The sequence below is a fragment of the Annulohypoxylon truncatum genome, assembly GCF_022578515.1.
Source record: "Annulohypoxylon truncatum strain CBS 140777 unplaced genomic scaffold F4807scaffold_41, whole genome shotgun sequence".
In the NCBI taxonomy this organism is placed as follows: Eukaryota; Fungi; Ascomycota; class Sordariomycetes; order Xylariales; family Hypoxylaceae; genus Annulohypoxylon; species Annulohypoxylon truncatum.
The window spans coordinates 60,516-79,860 of NW_025953827.1; the positions used below are offsets into that span (position 1 = coordinate 60,516).

Here is a 19,345-nt window from a genome sequence, read left to right on the forward strand (position 1 = left end):
GTCTGCGAGGGAACGGTCATTCCCCCTTGCCCCGGCATTAAATATACCAACTAACTAATCAACCGACCGACGGCGGACGAAGTACCGAATACCCTGAGTTTACGAAGGGATATTGTGGATCTAAACCTATCGCGGTAATTCCTTAAAACGCGGTGCTAAACGTTGTGTGACAGCGGGCCACATTAGAAGGGGTTACCTATTTTGCTTATCTAATCAACTCTCGGACCTGATTTACAATACAGATAATAATTAACCAACATCATACATACTTCGTAAATAACATCAATTACACCTTACACTGCTTAATACTTACCTCTTAATCTCATTCGTTGCTAACAACAACCACCATTTTCGCGCCGCCGCCGCCGGATTCGAGTATCTTGTGAACCTCGCGGATATCTTCGAGCTTGAACTCTCTTACCGGAATCTTTACCTTCCCAGCCTCGACCTCACGAATTAGCTCTTCCCACGGCAGAGCCATGAAATCATCTGGACCGCCTCCGTACGCGCATAGCCGTACGCGATTAGGTAGGTCGCCCATCGGACTAAACTTCTCCATCTCCCACTCGCCGCCTTGGATTCCCGTCATGCACACCGTTCCCTTCGAAACCGCACACTTGACCGAGTCTCGTAGCGTGGTCGTGCCAGTCAGCTCGAGGATCTTGTCAAACCCTCCCCTGGCGCTCCGGGCCACGTCTTTCGCGATCTCGCCGCCGTCGACGAAAAACTCGTCGGCGCCGTTCTGGCGTAGCAGCTCCTCGCGTTCCGTGCTTCGAGACGTCGCTCCGATACGCGCGGCGCCGATCTTGCGCGCCAGCTGCAGAGCGCACAGCCCGATCGAGCTAGTGGCCCCTCGGATGAGCAGGCTTTCGCCCGGCCGCAGGTCTAAGCCTGCGACTAGAGAGCCCCAGGTCGTCTGAAGCATTTCCGGCAACGCGGCCAAGGTGCCGACCGAAAGGTCGGTCGCCGGGATAGGTCGGACGTTGGCCTCGGACACGCACGTGTATTCGGCGTAGGAACCCGGGATCTGGCGGCCGAGACCGCCCATGCAAGTGGCGACGCGGGTGCCGACGGCATGTCGAGCGGACTTGGACTCGACAGTTTCCGCGGCGGGATATCCCGCGACTACGCCGATGCATTCGATCCCGATAATTCGAGGGAACTCGACGCCCGGCGAGTGACCCTGGCGCGTGAACATCTCTGCTCTCTAGTTAGCGCCGTGTGCTCACGCCACAGCACGCATACGCGGATGGGGCGGATAGGCCGGATGTAGGAAAGGCTGACCAGCTCGGTTTATGCCGAACCCTAAGACCTTTATAAGTACCTGGCCTGGCTGCGGTGTCGGCAATGGTACGTCCCGGATTTCCATGACGGAGACCGGACCGGTAGCGGTGCAGATAACCGCGCGCATCGTCTTCGGTAGAGTGGACTGCATCATGACTTAACGTAGGATGATAGTGTTGTGTTGGTCCTTTCTCGGAGGCTAGAGTAATATTGTTCAAGCTACTTAGGTAAGTAAGTATAGGTAAGCTGATTTTGTTCTAATCTGATCTTCCTCATCTCTTTATTTACGTGTGTTACCTAATAGGGTAATATATAAATGACGAGTTGCGTGGTGTAACGATGCTCAGACCCAGTCTCCGTCGAGATATGGAACGACTACCGAGGATGAGTGTTTTTCGGTACCTTTCCTCCGCATCATCGTAGCAACCGGAAGGAAGGCGGCTACCGTGAGCTGATACGTAATCTGCGTACACGCGTAGGTAACCAATAGCATAGCACCTATGTGCTTCGAATCGAACCCATGGTAAGCACTGGCATCGAGCGGACCATTCGAACACGGGATGTATTACAAAGGTACCTACCTAGTGTGAGATGTGATTTTAATCCATTGTCTTTTGACTTACTCGCGTCGTTGGGACATCCCAAGACAACCTCGAGCTTCTGCGACTAGCTTCATCTTGAAAACCACTACTGGTGTGTTCGTCATTATTATAAACGATGGTCTCTTTAAGCACCTAGCTTCGAAAGAAATACCCGGATGTGGGTGGTTAGAAGCCGAGTCTTCAACAATACGTCCGAGCTTACGGATTTAAAGCGGTGAAAGAGAGACGAGTGACGCTACTATAACCGGCTGGTCAGGGGGATCTTTCATGCCCCGCGTCTACCCATTTTCCCATGCTGCCGCACTTACAGTATAATATTTTCCCATCTTTCTTGATATCGTATGTATGAGCTTGGCTAGTCTTATTCGGACGATCACGAATCGAAATGTGAGACGCAGCTTAAGATAATCCTTGATGACCGTTACGATCCAAGACGATCTGGGTTAGATTATCTTATTATCTTCGACAAAAGGATCCACACCATCTCCGGTGAGTCAATACTACATAGAAAGGCGAGCAGTCCTAAACTCAGCCCTGTCCCTGTAGGATTTTCGAACTAGCCTGCGTAATTATTTCGAACGCCACCCGAACCAGGTTTTGCAGCTTCTATCCTTCTCTCTCACGAGCTTTCATCCTACTACCTACGTATTGAATCCTCGACTTTTGAACGTTTCCTGCCCAAAGGATACTAGTTGAATAGCCAAAGCGAGGGTGAGATTCCAACCTTTATTTTTCCTCGGCAAGTGAGACAACACCCCCAAATCTCTCAGTCCTACGCGCATTGGCCCAAAACCCGGAGAGCCGCCCGCGGATCGCCCGCACGATGTCTGGCACCTCTCCCGCTTCTTTCGTACATGCCAATTCCACTCCGGCTCGCATGGAGTCCTCGTCCCGCTCATCCCCGAACGACAACTCTACCAGCTCGCCCGCCGCAGCATCGACGCCGCAAGACTCTGCGCCGGTACCAGGCGCCTTATCTTCGGCGGCTCCCGCATCCGGCGGCGCTCCCAATCCCGCCACCTTCGCGCCGTTGGGCCCGATATCCCTCGACCCCTCTACCACTCCCTCGTCGGCGCTCAACCCCCGCAGCTGCGTAACATGCCGCCGCCGGAAGGTCAGGTGCGACAAATTCATGCCGTGCGGCAATTGTCGCAAAGCGCAGATCCAATGCGTCTTCCCGGCTCCGGGCCGAGCCCCTCGGCGGCCGCGCGCGAAAGACCCGAACGCCCCGCCGAAACAGACGAGCGAGCGCGAGATCGAGCTCATGAAGCGCTTGCGGAAGCTCGAGAGCATCGTGGAGGACCTGAGCGGCCAGATAGAGGTCGAAACCGCGAGACACCCTTCCAGCGGGGGCTCGCCCGAGGCAGTGACGGACGGCACCTCGCAGGAGAGGGAAAGGCGAAGGCACAGCGGGTTCGTATATAGCGAGAACCTTCCCGGCGGTTATCCGCCCGCGGACCACTCGAAGCTCGGCCGCTCCCAGACTGGCGACTTCAAGAACGCGGCCGGGGAAGTTAACAAATCTTTCGGGAGGCTGGTGCTAAACGAGAAGGGTAAGACGCGGTATGTGAGCAGCGCGTTCTGGTCTAAGATAAATGACGAGGTATGGTCCTATACGTTTTTGCGGGTTCGGGAAAACGGACGGGTGAACGGACGGCGAGATAGGTACTGACCGCGGAACAGATCAACCAGCTGCGGACGGAGACGGAGCAACTTAGCGACGAAGATTCCGAGGGCTCGGAAGACGGCAGCAGCCCCGGCATGTTCAACCCGTACTCGGATCAGGTCGACCACCACGGTTTCGTGCTCGGCTACAGCTCCTCCAACGTCGACCTTCGCAAGCTGCACCCCTTGCCGTCTCAGATACCGTTCATATGGCAGGTTTACCAAGAGAACGTCGACCCCTTAGTTAAAATATTACACGTGCCTTCCATGAGCAAGATTATTCGCGAGCTGAGAAGCAATATGAACGACATTTCACCGGGGATGGAGGCCCTCATGTTCGTCATATACTACGCTTCCATCACCTCCATGGGAGAGGAGGAGGTAGGAAATCTTGGGATAAACAATTGGGGAATGCGGCTGACTGCGAGATCCGCTTAGGTCAAGATAAATTTCGGCGCCGATAAAGGGCAGCTCATAAATAAATACCGCTTCGCCACCGAGCAGGCGCTCGCGAAAGCCAACTTCCTCGTCACGTCAGAGTTGGTAGTCGTGCAAGCTTTCACCCTTTTCCTCGTCCTCGTCCGGCGGTACGACGACACCAGGTTCGCCTGGACGCTCACGGGCCTCGCGATACGAATATCCCAGTCGCTGGGGATACATCGCGAGGGGACTAAGTTCGACGACCTGAGCCCCTTCGACGTGGAGATGAGGCGTCGGCTGTGGTGGGCGATATGCATCCTCGATCTCAGGTCGGCGGAGGACCAAGGCACGGAGCTGACGATTGCGGAACGGACTTACGACACGCAATTCCCGCTGAACGTCGACGACGCCGATATAAGTCCCGAGATGACAGAGTTCCCGGAAGAGAAGACCGGGCCTACGGACATGACGTTTTGCCTCATCCGCTATGAGATATGCGCCCTGTCCAGGAAGATACACTTGGCGACCAACGGGATGGCCCCGTGCCACGGCCGGAGCACGGAGGCGCAGCGGGACGACATGCTCCTGGAATGCTACGAGCGCATAGAGAAGAAATATCTCAAGACGTGCGGAGACAAGGACGTGGACGTCCTGCACTGGGTCGCCGCCATGATCGCGCGACTCATCATGGCCAAGATGAGGTTGATCATATACCAACCCATGCTGCACCACTCGACAGGCCAGGCCCTTGACAAAGACGTGCGGCATCGCCTATTCATGGCTTCTCTCGAGGTGGTCGAATTCACGAAGGTCCTGAACATGGAGCCGCGCTGCCAACAGTGGCGATGGCTCTTCCAGACGTACGCGCAGTGGCACGCCGTGGCCTACCTCCTACTAGAGACGTGCCGGCTGCCTTGGACGGCGTCGCTCGAGCGCGCCTGGATGGTGCTCAACGCGGTCTTCCAGAGCCCCGACGCGGCCGAGCGTGCCAGGCCCGGCGTCTGGGTCCCTCTCCGCAAGCTTATGTCGCAGGCTAAGCGCCACAGGGAGGAGGAGATCAAGCGGCTGAGAGCGGATCCCGAAGCCGCGCGGCAGCTCGACATCGACGAGCAGAAGCGGCTGCAGCCCGATAACTTCAAGCACCTGTCCAGCTCCGTGAGGAGCTCCCTCGCCCAAGATCAGTGGCGGAAGCTCGTCGGGGTCGAGGGTCCCGAGAAACCCGTTTTTACTCTCGCGGACGTCGCGAACGCCGACGCGCTGACGAAGCGCGACGAAATTCCACCGCGGCAGCCGGGCGTCGGCGACTCCCAGCCTGAGATGCAATACGTCGATCACTTGATGTCCCAGCCTTATCTCGACTCGCAAGACCTATTTTCCGTGGCCTTTCCCAGCGACCGGGTGTACATGACGGAAGGAGGCGCCCAACCGCCGGGCAATTCCCGTCCGGCTCCGCCCGTCCCTACCGAGACGTTCGGCACCCCCGGAGGCACCGCCTACGGCGCGACGGAGGTCCCCCCTACGCAAAACTTCCTCGAGGATAACCCGCCGCCGTGGCTCTGGTCCAATAGCTGGGCCGCCGGCCCCTCGAATCAAGCGACTGCGAACGCGCCGAGGATCGACGACCCAGACGTCGACATGGACGCGGAAGAAGGGTTCAATTGGCAGACGTGGGTGGATAACGGACTCGCGATGGGGCGAGTCGGTTTCATGGGAGGGATCTAAGACGAGCGGCCCAAATATAACGAATCACTTCACTTTACCTATATAACATTTATCTAAGCATCACGTATGGAAGGATATATGGCGGTGTTAGATCGGACCGCCTGATAGGACTAAGCAATGTCTCCGATTCCACTCGCTGTTCAGGGGTGGTTGGAGGACCAACGCTAAGCTACGCATGAGACGAGACGAGACAACTGTGGGAGATTCAGATGAGACAAGAAAGGTGGAAGAAGAAAATGGACAAGAGCAATGATATCACGGTGTTGGCGCAATTCTGTGTGCATATACTGATACCCTGTTCTTATCTAGGCTTCAATATATTATATATGATTGAATATTTACTATTACAATTTTATGTTGCAATAACGGACCTCATGCGCTGCTCATTTTGAATGTGTGTAAATGTATGTTAACGGCACATCTTTGTAGTTTTGAAGTATTTTATTAAGGGGGCCCTTCCAAAGCCAACTAATCAATACTCTTTTTCCTGTACGATTTCGATCAACTGAATTGACCCGCCACTGCGCGCTAAGTGTTGGTGGTAGAAAGTTACCCCTGAAAAGGTGAAATGGGGTTCGATTTGTAAGCTACGTACCTAGCATCTTGAATGATGATGTATAAACCCACCGAGTCCGTGATTATATAATCTCATAAACAATGAACGGGTAGAATCTAGACACCGGTTAAAGTGGACAGGCTTATGTAAATTCGGCTATTCTATTAATCGGAATGCGAAGATGAACTACCTACTTAAGTGACTTGACTCTGAAGAGGAATTGTAGAATTAGCAAATTCCGTCTGATGACATCTCATCATGCTACACAACGTCTTAATTACCGGGGGATCCGGATACCTCGGAGGTACCCTCCTTGCTCGCATGGGCGCCGCCAACCTGCCCCCTTATGGAAAGCTGTACGCCTCGGCGCGGACAACGGCGCAAGCAGACAGCCTCCGACAGTATGGAGCGCAGCCCCTTTCCTTCAACCTGAAGGACGAGGCTGAAATATGGGCTTCCGTTGTCGAGAACAAGATTACGGTGGTTTACTACCTGGTCGACGCGATCTCTTACGGTCCGCCATTGTTCTTCATCAAGGCGCTCGCCGAGGTGAAGAAAAGAACCGGGCAAACGGTCCACTTCTTACATGTAAGCCATCGGCACCGATTCCAGTCCGGTCGATTTCGAAACTCACTGTCAAATCGTGTTCTAGACTACAGGAGCCAAGCTTTTTTCCAGCCACGCGGGCGCTCCGACTGACCGTCCCCTGCTGGATACTGATCCCCGGCTCTACGACATTCAAAAATCCCAACGCTCGAAGTTGAGCCTGCTTCAAGAAGTAGATGCATCTTGATTGGACCTCTTTTCAAGTCGCGGCGCTAATACATCGTACAGGCTGTTAATAGCAGCTGCGCGGTAACAGAACAAGCTGAACAGCATGATGTGCGGAGTTATATCTTCGTGCCGTGTATCGTGTGTAAGTTGTTTCCTCATTAATTTCTGACATCGATATTCCGGAGTGCCGTATGAGGTAGTGGTATTCCCAGCTCAGTGATGCTGCAGGAGTTGTGATAATCAAAACCATCGCTTACTGAAATTTCATATGCAGACGGGAAAAGCGAAGGGTTTGGCGAACCCATCGCGACGCTGAGACAGATATACAAGATCGTGCAAGCGGCAAAGGCGTTAAAACGTGTATATCGCGTCGATCCCGACCACCCGGTGTGTTCATACTCTCTTCTTACGATCCAAGCGCGAACTGACTATGAAGGAATATAGACCTGGCCGGTTTGCCATGTAGTCGATAATGCTAGCTTGTATATAGAACTGCTGCGGAAGATTCTAATCGACGGAAATCCTAGCCATGGAAAAAATGGCTATTATCTGGCTTCTTCGGGAAGCATCGCGGTAAGCGAAGTCCTCATATTGCGCACTGTTCGTCAACTCTGGGATACCCGAGTCCGGGAACAGCACATGCTCGGATGCCTGCGCGTAATTGCTCACGTCCGTGAGATCGTTCGCTAAGACTGCCATAGTGGGATGATCTATATAGCGCCGCCGGCTCGGCCCTCGCTAAACGCGGCGTCGTAAGCAGCGGTGAAGTGGAGATGGCAGACGATCAGATCATGGAAGAGATGGGTGCCGCGCTCGGTGCCCCCAAGGAATTCGTGCCTCTCCAACTAGGTGGAAGGTGAGTTTTTCCGCGCCACCGCATCATCGAGACAATCTGACTCTGCTACGCAATGACAGGTGCACGTTTACGGCGCGACGTGCCGGAGAAGAGCTTGGATGGAAACCTATCTACCAGCCGCAACACATACTAGAGACGGTAGATGCCGAAGTTGGATGGATACTTCGACATTTGGAAGGCTGACTCGGAAAATCGTCGAAGAAACTTGAACGAGACGCATCAACAGGCTATCTGGCATTTGATTAGAACTTGTTTAACTTCCAAGTTAAGGGTTCTATGTATCTTGACCAGCACGAAACTCGTTCAAATATATAGGTAATCGACCGCTAGTCTTAGCCTCTTTCATCAGTCACAATGGCTTCCTTAACTTCCGCGTAAACCAAGTCATTCGTGTCGCGGTCTAAAAAGTGCAAACGTGATCTTACAAGAACGTTCCTCATTGGGTATCTGGAATTAAGTTAACTTCCTGGGGGAAAAGTCTATAATGGATATTATATGATGTCCTCATCAATAAGTGATAATTGAAAAACGTCGAACTTCTGAATCCGTCCACCTTCACAAGAAACCAGGCATTCATATCAACGGTTTCTTTAGAAAGTGAAAAGCCCCTTAGGTGAGACATTACACCCAATACAAAGAGGAAAAGATTATATAGTAACTCGACTTAGTAACATGAATGGGGATAGGATGACATGTTAAGGTCTTTCGTGGGATCGGAATTCGAATAAGACGGGGTCAATATTATAATCAGCCGACCTATCGTCTCAATGAAGCAATAGCGTTAGTGGATATCCGGGTACTGCAAGTCGAGACATCAGGATTAGAGAACCAGCGACTGAACTGTTTGAGTAATTAATAGTATTCTGTCTCGCCAAGAGATCCTTGGGTTGTTATACTGACCAATCAGACACAACCCGTCAACCCTAGATGACAACTAGCGGGTTTGCTCCCCGTACTGAGCGACTACGACGATTCGCATCACAGCTACCGCGCCATCTCGCTATCTCGAAGTGGATCCACCGATTCCGTCAATAACCGATCGGTCTCGCGGCGTAACTTAAATCTGCATAGCCGGGAAGCCTTATCTTCGACGTTCCCGAACGTAGATGGATTCCCCTATTCGACCCCGCAGCTCGATGTTCCATGTTCTAGGATTCTTGTCTCTAAACTAAGTACCGCGTTCGCAACATCTTCACATTGTGTTAGCTACGTCGCCATGGAGATCAAGAAATTCGAGTTGGGCAACTTCGCCCTCAAGTCCGGAGCCGTGATCCCGAACGCTTACATCGCTTACAAAACCTTCGGCAATCCCGATCATCCGGCCATTATCTACCCCACGTGGTATAGCGGCCTCATCTCCGACAATGAGTGGCTGATCGGTAACGACATGGCCCTGAGCCCCAAGACGTACTTCATCATCGTCCCAGCGCTGTTCGGCAACGGCCAGTCCAAAAGCCCGTCGAACAGTCCGGAATTTCGTCCCTTTCCCGACGTCACCTTTTACGACAACGTGGCCGCGCAGTATCGTCTCGTGACGGAAGGGTTAGGCGTCAAACACGCGAAGTGCGTGCTAGGATGGAGCATGGGTGGGTAAATCGTGAAGCATTGACATAGGTACAATTCATCTGACTGACAAATTCAGGGGCTGGGCAGACCTACCAGTGGATCACCCAATACCCGGACTTCGTGGACCTGGCCGTCCCGTTCTGCGGTAGCGCCAAGACTAGCCTGCACAACCAAGTCTTCCTCGAAGGCGTCAAGAGTGCGGCGTTGGCAGCCAAGGGGGCCAGCTCTGCCGGCAGTTGCCGGGGAGAGACGACACCGGCTTCGCTGTACCGGGGATGGACGGCCGCAGAACGCGAGAACGGCCTCAAGGCTCTGGGCCGAGTCTACGCGGGGTGGGGATTCAGCCAAGCCTTCTACCGTGAGAGACTTTATGAGACGGCGCTCGGCTACAAGGACCTCGAGGACTTTATGGTCAAATTCTGGGAGGGCTGGGCGACATCTAAAGGCACGTCGAGCTACAACTAAACGCGCGGAGCCCCTTAGCTTACATAGCCGAACAGACCCGGAGAACATGCTGACGATGCTGCACACGTGGCAAGCGGGCGACTGCTCAGACCAAGAGCCTTATAACAAAGGTAAGTATGCGCGACTAGCCGTCGACGAGAACGCTGGTATTAAATGGACTTAGATTTCGGGTTAGCTATGAGGAGCATCAAAGCCAAGACCCTCGTCCTTCCTTGCAAGACGGACTTATACTTCCCTCCCGATGATTCCGAAAACGAGGTTTTGAACATGTCAGCCGGAGTCGGCAAATGCATCCCGTTCCCGTCGATCTGGGGCCACTGGTGATTATTCCCGTATAACACGTCAGATAGCAGGGAGGAAGCTAACGATAGATAGGGCGGGCGGTCCGGGGCAGAGCAAGGATGACGTGAAATGGCTGGACGATAAGCTGAAAGCGTTCCTCGCCAATGCGAGCTGGTGAGGCGGATATTTACGATTCAAGGACCCTAGAGACGGCAAGAGGCGTGAGGCTTCGATTGCAAACTCTCACGGGGAAACAGCTGTTTTGCTAGTCTTTACACGAACTTGCTATCCTGATAGATAGATCGCTCACTCACCTTGTTGTCACCAAAGGGATGCCAGTCGATTCACCAGAACTCCACAAGTCCCACTAGCATATAGATAAAATGAAAGAGGAATTCAATGCTGTATTAGTAGAGAAATCTAGAATGGGATCCAGTCGAAACAAGTTACGATATACTCATTACGGCGTAACTCGCGTCTTCCGTTGATGTATCCTATATTTCATGATATTAACTTTCATTGGTGTTGTTCAGGGCTTATGCGTTACAAGCGTTCCAACCCTACGAAGAGAAAGCCTATCAAGAGAGAGTGGGTAGGTGAGTGAATGAAAGCTTAATAACATTGGTCTCTCATCGCGTTGTTGTTGTTGTTGTTGTTGTTGTTGTCATCACTGGGAAAGAGCTACATAGGTATAGGAGGTGAGACTCTCTTAGACTGAACCTTGGAAGGTTCTGCCACATCTCAGTACTATAAGATACTTACGTAGGCAAATCCGTGCCTGACGCATAATTACGATTCATTCGTAGTTGTACCTATAGTCTGATTAGACCGCAGTTAAAGCTGGAAGCAAATTGACTCATAAATGATCACAAGAAGTCGATATGTAGGTATGTAGGTATGTAGGTCAAATCCGTAGAAAAAATGATGTTGAAGTGAATACAAGTATGGTAACTAGACTTGAGTCTAACGAACACACGCTGTATTTCCTCAAGTTATAGTCGGTATTGGTGAATGGAAAGGGGATTGTCTTAGTGGGGTATTACCTGGGAGGTACGTAGTAGGCGCCTAAGTGCATAGGCCACACCCCTGCACAGGTAACGATAAAACGATAAGTCGATAAGACGATAAGAAAAAAAGAAAAAAAAGTCCCAAGTTAATGCGAAATCTTCAACGAACCCTCCAATATCACGACTTCCAAACCTGGTAGTAAACAACTGTCGAACCGGTTCGAAGCCGCGACAATGGATATCCACCGATGCCGCTTCGTCCCATACCCTCCTTCCGCCATCAACGCCATCGCCTTTTCTTACCCGGCCGTCACCAAATCCCAGAGAGCAGCACCCGTGCGATTAGCGATCGGTCGCGCCAACGGTGACATCGAGATATGGAATCCCTTGAACGGCATATGGCACCAGGAGACGACCCTTCACGGGGGCAAGGATAGGAGTATAGACGGTCTAGTATGGGTTACCGAGCCTGACCAGGTTCTGCAAGACGGCGCTAAACTCATTGGAAAATCGAGGTTGTTCAGCATCGGCTACACCAGCACTGTTACCGAATGGGATCTTGAAAAGGGACAGCCGAGGAAACAGGCGAGCGGCATGCACGGTGATATATGGTGCCTTGCTGCCCAACCCTTCGTCGCGCCCACCAAGCGCGGCGAGAAATCTACGAACGGCGTTGTGCAGAGCGGGAAGAAGTTGGTAGCTGGGACGATGGATGGCAGCCTCGTCCTATACTCGATCGACGACGACGATCTTCGATTCGATAGGATACTCGTCAGGTCTTCGTCCAAGAAGACCAAGATGGTCAGCATGGCCTTCCAGAATCGTAATGTCGTCGTTGTAGGGTGCTCCGATAGCGCCATCCGAGTCTACGATATGCGCAACGGCAACGTCTTGAGGAAGATGACCCTAGGATCTGATCTTTCCGGAGGTGCTAAGGAGATTATCGTCTGGTCCGTCAAATGCCTCAACGGACGCGATATCGTATCGGGTGACTCGACCGGCCAGGTTTGCATATGGGACGGGAAAACGTATACGCAGGCGCAAAGGCTACAGACTCATAACCAGGATGTCCTCTCGCTTGCGACTAGCGCCGACGGTTCGACGATCGTCAGCGGCGGAATGGACCGCAGGACCGTCCTGTACAGGAAGACCTCGGGTTCGACAGCGAGATGGGGTAAGGTCTGGCATAGGAGGTATCACAGCCACGACGTCAAGACGATGGCATCTTTCGAGGGGAACGGGATGAGTGTTATTGTTTCGGGAGGTCTGTATATGCTCTTATTCTTCGTCGATAGCAATCTCTGACCGTTCTTCTAGGCACGGATGCTACCCCGATCGTCTTACCCCTGCAAGAAGCTGGCATGGAGAACCACCGAACGCTATCGCACCTTCCCCAGAGCCCCCCCTTGAAAAGCGCGCCGAAGTGTAGGTTGATCGTTAGTTGGTGGGAGAGAGAGGTTCACGTATGGAGGTTGAGAAAACCTCTGCGGGATCTGGTAGATATGCCTGACGGAGAGTCTGCTGTCGAGAAGAATCGGAAGCTGCTAGCTCGGATACTAATCAAAGGAGAAGCCAACATAACGTCGGCAGCGATCAGTTACGACGGTTCTCTGCTCGTGGTGACCACCACTTGTGATATCAAAGCATTTCACCTAAAGCCTCGAAGCGACTTGAAGAAGGACGAGCTCAAGATCTCCAAAGTCGAACTACAAGAGGAAGTATCTAAGCAAGGCGCGACGCAGGTCCAAATTTCTCCAGATGGACGCTGGTGCTGTGCCGTTCAAAGCGGCAGCAAGGTCATCCTTCTACAGATATTGCGCGACTCCGCTCCAGATGGAAAGCCGGTGCTTCACCCTAAAGCTATTCGCTTACAACGCATCGAGCGGAAGACACAAAAGCATGTGACACTAGGCGGCCTAGGAAAATATGATAGGACAATCACCCACATCGCATTCTCGCCGGACAGCAAAATGTTAGCGGTAGCGGACTTGGCTGGCTATATCGATACTTGGGTATTGGGTATAACGCGGCCGAAGCTGCAAAATGGCGTGAACGGAACTCATGACGACGCATCGTCTAGCAGCGAAGATGATGAAGACCAGGTCGACGCAGAAGGGTTGCGATGGGCTCGTAATCCGAAAGGGTCTCTTATTCCTAGACTACAAGCGTCCCCTACCGTTCTATCTTTTTCAAACCGTGTCCCCGCATCACAAGCTTCTACGACAAATGACGACGAAATTGCGGACGATTATACTCTTCTAACTATCACTGCCAGGCCTCAGGTTCTTGTCATTAATCCTACCCTAGGCTCTCTGACGTCCTGGTCGAGAAGGAACCAGATCGCTCGATTCCCAGCCGAGTTTCGAAACATCCGCGACCTCGTGAAAGGGGCTGTCTGGTCAGGAGACAGAGTCTGGCTCTACGGAAACACGTTCCTCTTCATGTTAGATTTGTCAAGGGACTTGGTAGAACAGACCGACCCCGAGGGCCCGTCTAACGGAGAGCTCGTAAAGCAAGGGACTAAACGAAAGAGAGGTCCCGATAGCGGTGCCGGCAGCAGGATGGAAATCGGAGCCGCGGGACCCACGAAGATCATTCATCAAGTGCCGGGAGAATATGCCGAAGAAACTCCCCTTGATGGCCCCGTCTTCGATCCTATGGACGAGGACGAGGTTAGCCAGCCGGCAGACGAGAGCGAGAGCGAGGATTCGGACGACGAGAATCCGGGCGAACTGGCGCTACTTCGCGGTGCTCAGGGCAAGTCGGCCCTCGAGGCGAAATCGAGCAAGGGCTTGGCGTTCTGGCACACGTACAAGTACCGACCGATTCTAGGTATCGTGCCACTCAGCGACGAACACGACGAACAAGATATGCCGACGAACGGGACGGCCGGGGAAGTCGCAAAAGAAGCCTCGCGGGAGACCCTTGAGGTAGCTCTAGTGGAGCGGCCGCTGTGGGATGTCGATATGCCCGATAGGTACTTTGGAGATGGGGAATGGGAGAAGTAATTAAGGCGTCTTGTGCTCGTGCTTATTAGATACTGTAGTAATACGATTAATCGTGCCAAAGAATCGGTACGCCGAAGAAAAGCACGGTCTTCTGTTGATACTTAAACTCTGCGTAGTGCCCGGGATATCAACCCCAGACTAATCCAGAATGACAAAAAGTTTGAATATGATAAGATTATCCTAAAAAATTCGTACCTAAGGATCCGGCCCAAAGGCCTCCAAATCTAACGCTGACGCGTTGATGTACTAACATAAGATTGTTGAAATTGTACAAGTGCCTATCGTAGCTGCTCTTCTCATATACGTTAACTTGCGCAAGTCATGTATCTCAAGTCCATATTCAAAGGCAAAGCTTAGTGGATTAGAGTTAAACATATCAAGTATACAGAAAACGATGAGAACGAGGAGACTTAGTGAGATTGGTTCTCGAGGCTATGAGACTAGACTTCCGCGACAGTGAGCCGACGGGTTATGGGTATTTACAAAAAACAGGGCCTGGCAAATAAGTTAACCACACCTTAGAACCTTGACCCTCTTCATTAATGGCATACAAATCAACCGAACAGAATAGTGTTTACTTCACGAGAACATGTTCTTGAAGAATAAGTTTTTTTTTTTCAAATGCTGACAGATGAAAAAAATACTTGGGGGCACTTCCGGGAGATTTAAGAAACGACGACGAAGAGCGAGCTCAACATAAAAACCGAGGCTCCCATTCTACATACATACGCCGTCCGAACTCCTAGCCTTAATGACTTATGATGTGATTACTCTCGCAGAATGATGGAGGGGAAAAAATATATGGTCTGTTCCGAATCGTCAACTATCACTTATCGTTGCTTGATCTTTCTTCCAAACTTGTTAAAGGCCAGCGGGCTAGCTAGCACACACCCGGAAGGCCATCTCATTCAACTTCCCCCTCCCCAACGATCGACGATTTGTATCATCTCTCAGCGGATAAAATATTAGATTTGGATCTTTCAAAAAGGTTTGCGTCTCTCGTATTACAAGGTAAGTACCGTAGGATATAGGCGTTTAGTGAAGAACAATGTGTCATTAGCGTTCCGGAGATTTCTAGTCGAAGCAATTTTTGAGATCGTCTAGGTACGCCGATGCGTACCTGTATGTCGTATTCTTTAGTCGGCGACGGATCTCTCCTACGTGATCGACCGCTTCCCCTGAATAAACGTCCTACGAATTCGTCTCTAAGGTTCGCCCCCGCGCGCCCGTCCCCGTCTTCTGAAGAAGTCCATCACCCTCTTCGCCGCGCCGCTGCTACCCGCGTGGTCGTGAGGCCTTCCGTATTCTTCCCCGTCGTAAGCGTCCACGAATCTCCTATTCTTCTGCAAGACGCGGCTTCCGCGCCCGGACTGGCGCCCGTCGTAGTGATCAGAATCATAGCCGGTCTGGTACGGCGCCGAGTTGGGTGGCTTTCGTTGAGCGGGGTCGAGCGAGGACTCGGATTCGGAGTTTAGAACCGCGCCCGACTGTAGATATGAAGGTATCGCCGTAGGCCTAGGATTAGCCGGGAATCGTAGATGAACTGGGCTGGGGTTAGAAGTGGGCGCCGAGCCTAGCCTCTGGGAATGTAGCGATTCGTAAGTACCGTCTCCGTATTGCTGCCCCACGTTTCCACGAACCTGCTGGTGGTCCACGTATCGATTATAATCGTCCATCTCCGGGGGTTCCTGGATGGGCAAATCTTGCTGGGAAGATTCAGCGGGCGGTGTCGTGGGCTCCTTGCCTAGGCCGATCGCTCTCATCAAGGAGAACCGGCGATTCTGCGGCTTGTCTATCGACACTTGCGAACCCGCTATGCTACCGCTTCTCTTCTTTCCGAGTCCCAAAGAAAACGATCTCCTAGAAGCGCGGGACTCCATAGAAGTCCTGGACTCGCCGGGCAGAGCGTTAGACATGCTGATAGGAGGATACTTCTTGGAGGCTTTCTCTCCCGGTTGATCCGGGCGCTTCTTCCGGCTACCGAAGATGGAACCGCTGCGACCGAATATCTTGCCGCCGATCTCACCGATGGTGTTGGACCTGCGATGACCCTTAGCATCGCCAGACTGCTGCTGTCCTTGACTGAAACCCGAAGCTTGGGCGTGCTTGGGAGGCACGGTGATGCTGGGTCGACCGAAGTCCATGTCTGGCGCCTCCTGAGGGATGGGGTTCGATATGACGTAGTTCTTGCTACCTTTCGGTTGTTGTATGCTTCCGTGAGCGTTAGTGCCAGCAACGGTAGGGGGTAGCGGTTGACCGTACGATCCTCTAGTAGACGACGCTAACCTGGAGGCGGTCGATTGCATCGAGCCTCCCGTGGTAGGTCGCGCGGCCGACGAGCTCGGGCCGGCAGTAGTCATGTAAGCGTGATCGGACGTGGAGCGAGGTATATTCGATCTAGGAGGCGGCACGTCTCGTCTGTGCGAGCTGGGCGGTTTCCGCGGGTCTCGAGACGCGGTCGGGTATTCCTCCCTAGAGACGGGCGGGTCCCTCGGCAGGGGTTTGTCGGCGGGCGGCGCGCGTACTTCGACGGGACCCTGGCTGGAGGAACGAGCTCGAGTCTTTCCGCGTGGCGACGAGTGAGGATCCGACTGCTGTTCACCTCCTCTCTGCGTCTGGGTGACGGGAGCCACGTACTCCACCTGGACGGTGCGCCGCTTGTTGTCTTTCGGCGGCTTTCCGTACGCTTGCTCTTCTCCGTCGGCCTTGCTCTGCCTCCGTGGCGAATCGGCCGGAGGGGCGGCGGTCGTCTTCGGTTTAGAGGGTTCCCTGACGGAGGCGCTCCTCCCCAGGTTCCCGGTGTCCGTGTCCTCAGACGGCACGGTCGTGTTCTGGATCTCGTTGCTAGTGGTCGTTGTGCTGGTGATGAGTTCTACTACGTGCGCGTACTCGCTCAACCAACTATGCCGAGCTACTTCGAATAGGTCTGCACGTTTTCGGGGGCTCGGTACCAGTATGCGGCGTAGCAGATCCCGCGCGTGAGGAGTGACGTATTCGGGGAAGGTGAGGGGGGTGTTCACGATATACTTGTATAAGAGATTAATGTTATCGCCCTCGGGGTTGGCGGGATCGTCATCGAATGGTAGATAACCCGCAAGCATAGCATACTAGATATCGTAAGTAAACTTCAAAACATGCTTACGAAGATAAGTCGTTTATAACTTACCAAGATGACTCCGCAGCTCCAGACGTCTACCTTTCTACCGGTATAAAGCGAGTCACTGACCACCAGCTCCGGGGCCGCGTAACACGGGCTTCCGCAGCTAGTCTGCATCAGGTCGCCCCTACGCATGCCATTCTGCTTAGTCTTGTCCAGGCCGGAGCGTTTGACAAACTCGCGGTCGGACAGATTCAACTCTTCATCTTCGGTTAGTTCGTCGTTAGGATCAAAGGTGTTGGCAAACCCGAAATCGGTGATGATAATGTTGCGATTCCGGTCGAGGAGTAGATTTTCCAGTTTCAAGTCTCGATGGACGATACCCTTCTTATGAAGATAGCCCACTCCCGAGATGAGCTGGGCAAAGAGTCTGCGAGCAGGTCCGTCTTTAAGGTACCTGTGGTTAAGGATGTAGTCGAAAAGCTCTCCCCCGGAAGCGTACTCCAGGACGATTCCGATGTGTCGCTCCGTCTCTGACATCTCGTGCAATCTCACGATGTTGGGATGCGAGATGCCGCGTAAAATCGCCACCTCACGGTAGATCTTCGCCAGCCGAGATGGATTATTCCCCACGCTATCGCGGCGGATGAGCTTGATAGCTACCTGCAGACGACCATCAGTTCGTGCTCAGATTCGCACGTACGTCAAAACAAAGAAAATTGTGGCTTACCTGAACCCCGCCGTCTTGCTTCCAGCCGAGCTTCACCTTGCCAAACTCGCCCTCGCCGATGACGTTTCCTAGATAATAATCTCCAAACTTCGATCCTTTCTCGCGTTTGGAATGGTCGTGGCGGCTTCGACCTCCACGTCGGCCATCCTCCAGAGCGTCGTTCACGCCGACGACCGGCGGAGGAGCAGCCACATCATCGTCAGCCGCGGCACGACGGTTAGACGGCTGGCCCTGAGCCTCGCCAAGCCGCTCTCGTTCTCGTTCGATGTCATCTTCCGGTTGGGAGACTATTACGCGATGTAGTACCTCGCTAGCCTCGCGCGACGGTTGTTTTGACGAGGCGTTGGTAGCAGACCTGACGGGCATCGTGGTCGTCACGGTCTGTCGGTGATCTCTATTGCTGCTGGGTCTCTGGGTAGGTTCCTGGGCCAGGTGCTGCGACGCTGCTCTTCTGCTTCGAGAGCTCGGATCGTCATAACCGCCTCGTCCAAGCTCCGACTGTCCGTTTGTGCCTGCTCTACCGTCTGCCGCGGTTCGTCTGGGGGAATTTGCGGCTCGTTCCTCGGCACGAGCTGCCCTTCGAGAGGTGGTTGGACCGGCGGGTCCATGTTGGGTAGACGACGTTCGCGGCGGGGCGACGGGTGGCTCGTTCCTTCGTCGACCCGTAGCTGACCTATCGTACTCTGCCGTAGTACCCGCCACCGGCACCGGCGAGGCTAATGCGGTTCGCGACGTCATTGGCGACGACTGGGCCTGTTCTGGGTGGGTCGGTGCAGGGCTCGCCGCGCTCGCGCTGTTTCCGCTAGGTCGTCTAGACGGACGTCTCGAAGATGCGGGCGAAGCATTCGCGTTATCTCGACTCGCATAACGACCCTCTCTGCTAGGGGATTGGGCCGGGGTATACTGGCGATGGGGCTGAGAAGCGGCCGCGGGTGAAGGCGTATTTAAGGCGGGCAGGGAGGTCTGCTGGTGAGTAGTTGATTGCAACGCGGCAGAAGACATCTTCTACGCTACGCGCGTAGATCGGTCTTCGGGGCCTTGGGAGATGCGGCCCTGAAGAGATGGTACCTAAGACGATGAGTTGGAAAGGGTCGGCGGTGATGGGTTTGAAATTTTTCGGGTGATGAATCCGAGTCGGTGAAGGTCTTAGGTGTTATTAAAGTGATGGAAGGGGAATGATGGGGGTTATTAGGGATGCCTGCGAGCGCCTTGAATTTTTTAATAAAAAAAATCAAAGAGGGCTGCCGGTTCGTCTGATCCTCCAATAAGCCAGTTCAGATTGGCATTGTGCGTTGCAATAAGGGTGCTATC

General features: G+C 53.2%; 6 protein-coding genes across 6 annotated transcripts; 4 read left to right on the forward strand and 2 right to left on the reverse strand.

Annotated features, from left to right (window-relative positions):
* F4807DRAFT_275640 (putative zinc-binding oxidoreductase) lies at nucleotides 1–2,111 on the reverse strand. Its single transcript, XM_047994633.1, has 3 exons — nucleotides 1,866–2,111; nucleotides 1,285–1,789; nucleotides 1–1,200 (listed from the first exon to the last, which is right to left on the reverse strand). The coding sequence occupies exons 2-3, from the start codon at nucleotides 1,436–1,438 to the stop codon at nucleotides 323–325; spliced, it is 1,032 nt and encodes a 343-aa protein (XP_047850114.1). The 5' UTR covers nucleotides 1,439–1,789; nucleotides 1,866–2,111; the 3' UTR covers nucleotides 1–322.
* Nucleotides 2,112–2,182: 71 nt separating this feature from the next.
* Nucleotides 2,183–6,056, forward strand: F4807DRAFT_442341 (fungal-specific transcription factor domain-containing protein). The gene is made up of 3 exons (XM_047999464.1): nucleotides 2,183–3,489; nucleotides 3,570–3,932; nucleotides 3,990–6,056. Exons 1-3 carry the CDS (start codon nucleotides 2,710–2,712, stop codon nucleotides 5,691–5,693), a joined length of 2,847 nt encoding a protein of 948 aa, XP_047850115.1. The 5' UTR covers nucleotides 2,183–2,709; the 3' UTR covers nucleotides 5,694–6,056.
* Nucleotides 6,057–6,126: 70 nt separating this feature from the next.
* F4807DRAFT_275707 (NAD(P)-binding protein) lies at nucleotides 6,127–8,735 on the forward strand. The gene is made up of 7 exons (XM_047994634.1): nucleotides 6,127–6,837; nucleotides 6,902–7,027; nucleotides 7,084–7,165; nucleotides 7,298–7,410; nucleotides 7,468–7,596; nucleotides 7,725–7,879; nucleotides 7,939–8,735. Exons 1-7 carry the CDS (start codon nucleotides 6,508–6,510, stop codon nucleotides 8,060–8,062), a joined length of 1,059 nt encoding a protein of 352 aa, XP_047850116.1. The 5' UTR covers nucleotides 6,127–6,507; the 3' UTR covers nucleotides 8,063–8,735.
* A 1-nt stretch (nucleotide 8,736) lies between these two features.
* F4807DRAFT_275712 (Alpha/Beta hydrolase protein) lies at nucleotides 8,737–10,714 on the forward strand. The gene is made up of 5 exons (XM_047994635.1): nucleotides 8,737–9,465; nucleotides 9,522–9,890; nucleotides 9,946–10,020; nucleotides 10,074–10,230; nucleotides 10,286–10,714. The coding sequence occupies exons 1-5, from the start codon at nucleotides 9,096–9,098 to the stop codon at nucleotides 10,368–10,370; spliced, it is 1,056 nt and encodes a 351-aa protein (XP_047850117.1). The 5' UTR covers nucleotides 8,737–9,095; the 3' UTR covers nucleotides 10,371–10,714.
* A 643-nt stretch (nucleotides 10,715–11,357) lies between these two features.
* Nucleotides 11,358–14,360, forward strand: F4807DRAFT_442354 (WD40 repeat-like protein). The gene is made up of 2 exons (XM_047999465.1): nucleotides 11,358–12,463; nucleotides 12,517–14,360. The coding sequence occupies exons 1-2, from the start codon at nucleotides 11,434–11,436 to the stop codon at nucleotides 14,205–14,207; spliced, it is 2,721 nt and encodes a 906-aa protein (XP_047850118.1). The 5' UTR covers nucleotides 11,358–11,433; the 3' UTR covers nucleotides 14,208–14,360.
* Nucleotides 14,361–15,412: 1,052 nt separating this feature from the next.
* On the reverse strand, nucleotides 15,413–19,036 carry F4807DRAFT_464480 (uncharacterized protein; the record flags this gene model as incomplete). Its single annotated transcript, XM_048002126.1, has 3 exons — nucleotides 15,413–17,314; nucleotides 17,374–17,967; nucleotides 18,035–19,036. The coding sequence occupies 3 exons, from the start codon at nucleotides 19,034–19,036 to the stop codon at nucleotides 15,413–15,415; spliced, it is 3,498 nt and encodes a 1,165-aa protein (XP_047850119.1).
* Nucleotides 19,037–19,345: the final 309 nt, after the last annotated feature.